This window comes from Pipistrellus hanaki, assembly GCF_964339955.1.
Source record: "Pipistrellus hanaki genome assembly, chromosome: 1".
Lineage (NCBI taxonomy): Eukaryota > Metazoa > Chordata > Mammalia > Chiroptera > Vespertilionidae > Pipistrellus > Pipistrellus hanaki.
Genome location: NC_140503.1, coordinates 43,459,342 through 43,465,341, shown reverse-complemented (window position 1 = coordinate 43,465,341; position 6,000 = coordinate 43,459,342). Strand labels below are relative to the sequence as shown.

Here is a 6,000-nt window from a genome sequence, read left to right as displayed (position 1 = left end):
AGGGCGACGTGGGAGTGGGAGGGGCACCCCAGTCACACGAGGTGCAGGTGGGAAGTGACAGGGCCAGCCCCGGGCTAAGCACAGCGTCAGCGTGGAGCAGGGAAGGGACACGGAGAGAAAAGGGAACCAGCAAAGCCCTCAGGTCCCCGCCCCAACCCTCCAGGAGCTGGAAAGGGTTTCAGGCCACACCAGGGGAGGAAACTGAGGCACCGGTCACCAAGGGGAAGGCGCAGGGGCAGCCAGGGGCACCCTGACCGGGTCCGGGACAGCCCAGGGGTTCCCTGACCTCCACACACATGTGCTCCGGCTCCAGCCGCACCTCTCGGCTCGGGAATCGCAGCTGCAGCCGGGCCCAGCAGGGCGGGGGACTTAACCATCTCTGCGCCCACATGCCCGGGTCCTCTCCCCTCGCACAGCCTCAGAGCCTGCGCCAGGGCCACTGCCAGCGAGCCCAGCCCCCTGGCCAGTCCTCCTCTCCAGGCCTGAGGCTCCAGGCCACGAAGGGCCAGGCCCGGGGTCCCCTGGGGACAACGGAGGTGTTTCCCGTGGGCGCCCGCCCTCCGGTTCCGTCCTCAGAGCTCGAACGCGAAGTGAATGAATCACACACAGGTGGTGCCCGGTGGTGTGGTCCTGTTGGGGTGTCCTCCCAGGCAACAAGAGGTCGCTGGTTCAATTCCCGGTCAGGGCACGGGCACTTGCCGGGCTGCAGGCTGCATCCCCAGCAGGGGGTGTGCAGGAAGCAGCCAATGGATGTTTTTCTCTCATAGATAGATGTTTCTATCTCTCTTCTTCTCCCCCTTTCTCTCAAATCACTAAAAACGTATTTTAAAAAAATGTAAACACAGGTGAGCTGACAGCCCCACCCCCAATCCGCTGTAGGGCCCTCGCGAGTCACTTCCCGGGCAGACTGCAGGCACGCCAGGGAGGGGAGGAGGGGAGGCTGCGTGCTCTCAGGCCGGGCCCACTTCACTTCCTCCCGCGAACTCTCAACCTCCGCCCTCGCGTGACACCCTCCCAGCAGCAGCCTGCATCCCGCGGAAGCAAAGGTCAGAGAGCAGCGACTGTGGATGATTTTTTTTTATTTATTTTGCATTTCATAGATCATCCAGTTTCACATTCTCACAGGATCAGCAATTACAACAGCCACCTCGTCTCCCAAGTCTGAAAACGGCAAGACAGCCACAGCCGCGGCCAAAGGCAAAGCACGGATGTGCTCACAAAACAAAACAAAAAAAATTGCACAATTTTCCCTTCGTTCCCCTTAAACGGACGCCCGACACAAAGGTTCGCGGCTGGAGAATGGAAACCCTTTCTTCCTCACGCCTCAAACTAAACATTAAACGTATCTGACGGGGCGAACAAGGTCTCCTCAATAATTAATTGCACACACACATGAAAAATCCTTTATGATGCATAAATATTTTGTTACACAGGGTACAAAAATACTTTCACTTTCTGGTTGGTTTCGTAGTTTGGAAAGAATGGGGAGCGGTGGCAGGGGTGGGGTGTGCTGTGGAGAGGTGCGCAGACGGGCAGAGACGGGGATGCTCTGAACAGTGGCCGGCCCGTGGGAGGAGGGAGCGGGGACCCCGATGGGAAACGGAAAGAGAACCCTCTGCCAGCGGCCGAGGCTGTTCAGCCGGGACGTGTGGGGCGGTGGAACTGGTGGGACTGGTGGCAGGCGCGGGCCCCACCGAGCGGGGCGGGTGCAGGGGAGGGGTGTGGAGAGCAGGACCGGGAATGATGAACCATTAAAGGCCAGGACCTGTTGCTATGGTGACACAGTGTGAGAACAAACTGTACACTCACATATACACAAGTGTAAGTGTCTTAATTCATGCCAGAAAACATGCAAAATCAAACGCCTTGTTTCTCCGAGGTGAAGCTACAAAAAGCAAGTTTTTGGACGGGAGGCCGGGCCTCGCGTGGCCCCAGGGAGGCCCGGGCACCGGGTCCGAGTGTCCCAGAACCCTCCCCGGAGGCCTTGGGAGGAGGGCTCTGGGCGGGGCGGGACCGGGGGAGGGGAGGGAGAGGAACAGGAAGCAGTCCACTGAGTCAGGCTTAAAATTCACAGTCTTTGGAGGAAAGCAGCGGCTCCCGCCAGCCGCCTGGGGACGGTGGAAGCTGCGGGCCCGCGGGCAGCTTCCTCCCCAGCGGGGGGCGGGAGCGTCCAGCTGTGGTAACAAGACCTGCAGGGGTGGGGGGAGAGGGCCGTGAGCAGAGGTGTGGGATGCAGCGGAACCCGGGCCTTCCCAGTGTGCCGAGTGGGCCAGACGGATGGGCAGGTGGGTGACGCGGGAGGAGAAGGGAGGACCAGCCAGAGTGCCCGGTGCCCAGAGCATCGCCGGCTCTCGGACGCAGTGAGGGGGGCCCGGGGCCCCGCGGAAAGCCCGGGTCTGGGACCTCCGCCCCCGGACCCCTGGGCCAGACTTACTGAGGAACTAACAGAACTGGCGGTACTTCCATCCTTGCTGGGTGGTGTCGGAGGACGGGTACCAGCGCACCTGCAAGAGAAGCAACGTCAGGAGCTCGCCGCGCGGCCCGCCCCCGACGGGGAGCCCCGGAGCACAGCCCTCGGCGCCCACAGAGTCCCGGTACCGTCAGCGCTGGCAGGCGCCGGGCCAGGCACCCGCCTCGGGGCGCCAGTGTCTTCGTCCTGAAAATGGGAGCGTGCCCCTGACCCGCCCCCTCTGCCGGGCGAAGGCCAATGAGAGAACGGTTATGGCGACTGACACGCCACTAGACCGGGCTGCGACGAGCCGGCTGGACCCGGTGGGGTCCGGCAGTGGGGGCCCGGGTGCTAGCCACCGGCCCTTCGCCCTTCGCTGGGCGGGCGCGGAATTCCCAACAGGAGACCAAACCCCAACGTGATTTTGCTCCTCGGTGTCTCTGAATCGCGGGGTCCCCATCCAGCTGTGGGCGGGAGATGGCCGTCACAGGCAGCCGTGAGCACCAGGAAGACAGAGCGGGAGGACCCCACGCGAGAGAGCGACGCTGGTGTGGCCGCCAGTCCGTGTGGGGTCTGTAGGGACTGCTACAGCCTCCCCGTCTCCTCCTCTCTGTCCCTCCGCCACTGCCCTCCTGAGCCGGAGGTTTGTAACTACCAGCTGAGCCCTCCACGGGGCCTGGCAGGCACGGGGGGCCTGGCACTGTCAGGAGGCCCCGCAGCGGGATCCCCAGAGACCGGACCGGAAAGGACAGGCACCCCCTCCCCCAGGGGCCGGTCGTGGGGATGGGAAGCTGTCTGAGGGGCCGCCCACCCCTGCGGGGAAGGCCGCCTGCCCCCACCGGGCCGTGGCTGCCCGGGTGAGGAAGGGCAGGCGCCCCACCCGTGAGGGGGGAGAGAACCGGACGGGGCCCAGGGCCCCTCGGAGAGGAAGGGACGGCACAAGAGCCGACGGAGCCGGGAGCGGCCAGGCTCCCGGACAGGGCCCCGCAGCTGCAGCGTCAGACCCGGTGGCCCACGGGGCCCTGGGCCCTCCGGGCCAGGTGGGGCTGAAGGAAGCTTCCGGGGAACTTGCTCCTGTGCCCCCTCCTACACCAGGTGCTGCTCTGACAGCACAGGGCTCTCCTCCCCGGCACACAGCGGACGTCAGGGGCTGGTCACCCGACGATGCCGGATGCTTGGCACACAGCACACAGCCGGGCAAAGCCTTAGGCCACCTGACCAACGGGCTAGGCCTGTGGCACGGCCGTCACCGGACACAGCTGCCCCCACACCACACAGAGGGGCCAGGCGCCCTTCCAGCCTCTGAGCTGCCGGGCAGAGGCCCCGCACCCTCTTCCCCGCCTCCAGGACATCTGGAAGCGGTTCCCCGCCTCCCGGCTGACAGCTGAGCGGAGGAAGCCTCTCCTCCCCGCGGCGGAGCCACGGAGGCCCTCTCGGCGGGAGGCCCGGGGACCCCAGAGCTCGGCCCACCGGGAGGACGAGGAGAGCAGCTCCTGCTGCCGGAGGGCCTGTGGCCCCGCTCAGGGCACCCGCCCGGGCCGGCGCAGCCCCCACATGGCAGTGCCTGGAGCTGGGTGCCCGCGGGCCGGGGGCGGGAGGACACGGGGTGGGAGGAGGAGGGACTCTGGAGCCTCCCCCTCGCCCTCTGCTCCGCTGGGGAGCCGAGGCCTCCAGCTGCTGCGTCAGGCTCCCGAGAGCCCGCCTCAGCCGGCCCCCGTCCCCGCAGAGCTGGAATTCCTGCCCCCGAAGCAGCGCTGTCCCCTGGCCCGGGGTGAGCCGGCCGCCTTCCTGGGGAGGAAGCAGAGGAAAGACCCCACTTCTGAGCTCCAGACAGCCGTCCCCCTGAGGTGGACAGAGTGCTCTCGTTTCCGCTCCCCTCAGACACACAGCTGGGCCGGCGGGCCAGTCCTCTAAGGAAGCACGGTCCAGCCCTGGCCGGTGGCTCAGCTGGTTGAAATACTGTCCATACACCAAAAGGTTACAGGTTCAATTCCTGGTCGGGGCACATACCCAGGTTGTGGGATTTGATCTCTGGGCGGGGCAATTGATCGATACCTCGATGTCTGTCTGTCTCCACTTTTCTCGCCCTTCCTCTCTCTCTCACATCAATGAATGTATCATCAGATGAGGAATAAAAAAATAAGTCTCTAAAGCACAGTCCCTTCCTGTCCCAGCTCCAAATCAGACCCGCACCCCTGCCCCCAGGGCCAGCACATGAGGGAGGGAGTGGCTGGTCCCTTCTCAGGGCCTCTCGCTGCTCACGGGGGACGTGGGGTCCTGAGATACCCACCCGGACAGGCGCCTGGTGTCTACGACGAACCAGGTCCCGGGAGGATCAGCAGCGACACGAGAGGGGCAGGGACTCAGTCCCCTCTCACCGGGACCGACTGAGAAGACGCGCCCAGAAGGGAAGGGGGCACAGGAGCGAAGCCACAGGAGAAGCAATATGAACAGCCGACAGTTACGGGGCCTCGCTCACCGAGAGTCAGTTATAGTGACACCCAGGCTCGCTGAGCCCAGACCGGCCAGTCTGCCCGCTGGCCCTGGAGCAGCCCCGGGAATTCCCGACAAGGAAACAGCAGGACAGGCGCCCAGGGAGGGGCGAGCAAGGGCGCCACTGCCGCAAGGCCTCCCAGCAGCAAAGAATTGTGTCCACAACCTACTCATCGTCCACAGGGGCTGGGTATGCTCACCCTGTGGGGGGCTGGCAGGGCATCTAGAAGGTAGGCCTACACTCACTGATGTGGGGAAATGTCCTCATAACTAAGTTTTGAAACGATTGAGCATCCAGTAATTTTTGTAAAAGATTCCTATCCGTGGCTTTACACACACACACACACTCGCACCTAACTACCTACCAAGTCTAAGGACTAAAGGTAGCGACTTTGTAGGGAGCAGGAGGATAAGCCAGAGGGAAAAAAGAAAAAATCCTGCTACCTGCCCCCCAATAAATGCAGAGTCTAATAACGAATGCTTATGAAACCCCAGTGGGCCTCTGCCAGCCACTCCCCTGCCTGCCTCACCCTCTTACGGGAGAAGATTCTATCAAGAGGCTCAGAAGGTTGAGCCAAGACAGAGGGGACGAACCATCTCCCAGCACCTTCTGCAGGTCCGGTCCCTGGGGCTCTGGCTGAGCTTCTGGCAAAGGGCATGCATTTGGGATGTGCCCACCTAGGTAAAGGACTGCTTTTCACCCCCTCTTGCCCCTTAGCTGCCACCTCCTTGCCCCCAGACATAAAAAACTCAAGTTTTGTTGGTCGCCTGGTTCAGAATAATTCTCTTCAGATCAACACTGTCCACCCCTTTGTTTAGGCATTTTCTTTTTAAATATATATAGACTAGAGGCCCGGTGCACAGATTCACACACCGGTGGAGGCCCTCAGCCTGACCTGCGGGGATTGGGCTGAAACCAGCTCTCCGACATCCCCCGAGGGGTCCCGGATTGTGTGGGGCCAGTTCTTGGGTGACACCCCCTGGAATCGGGCTCCCTCCTCTCTGGTTCCGGGTGCATCACCCAAAAACTGCAGCTGCCAAGTCCCTGCAGCTCAGCA

At 63.1% G+C, this 6,000-nt stretch overlaps 1 protein-coding gene across 1 annotated transcript in view; it reads right to left on the bottom strand.

Annotated features, from left to right (window-relative positions):
• Positions 1-1,058: 1,058 nt before the first annotated feature.
• RBPMS2 (RNA binding protein, mRNA processing factor 2) overlaps positions 1,059-6,000 on the bottom strand; it is a 29,007-nt gene continuing 24,065 nt past the window's right edge. The window contains exons 7-8 of the mRNA XM_084861607.1: positions 2,435-2,504; positions 1,059-2,189 (exon numbers count right to left, since the gene is read on the bottom strand). Coding sequence (XP_084717733.1) covers positions 2,442-2,504 — 63 coding nt within the window. The 3' untranslated portion in view covers positions 1,059-2,189; positions 2,435-2,441. The remainder of the gene's footprint in view (positions 2,190-2,434; positions 2,505-6,000) is intronic.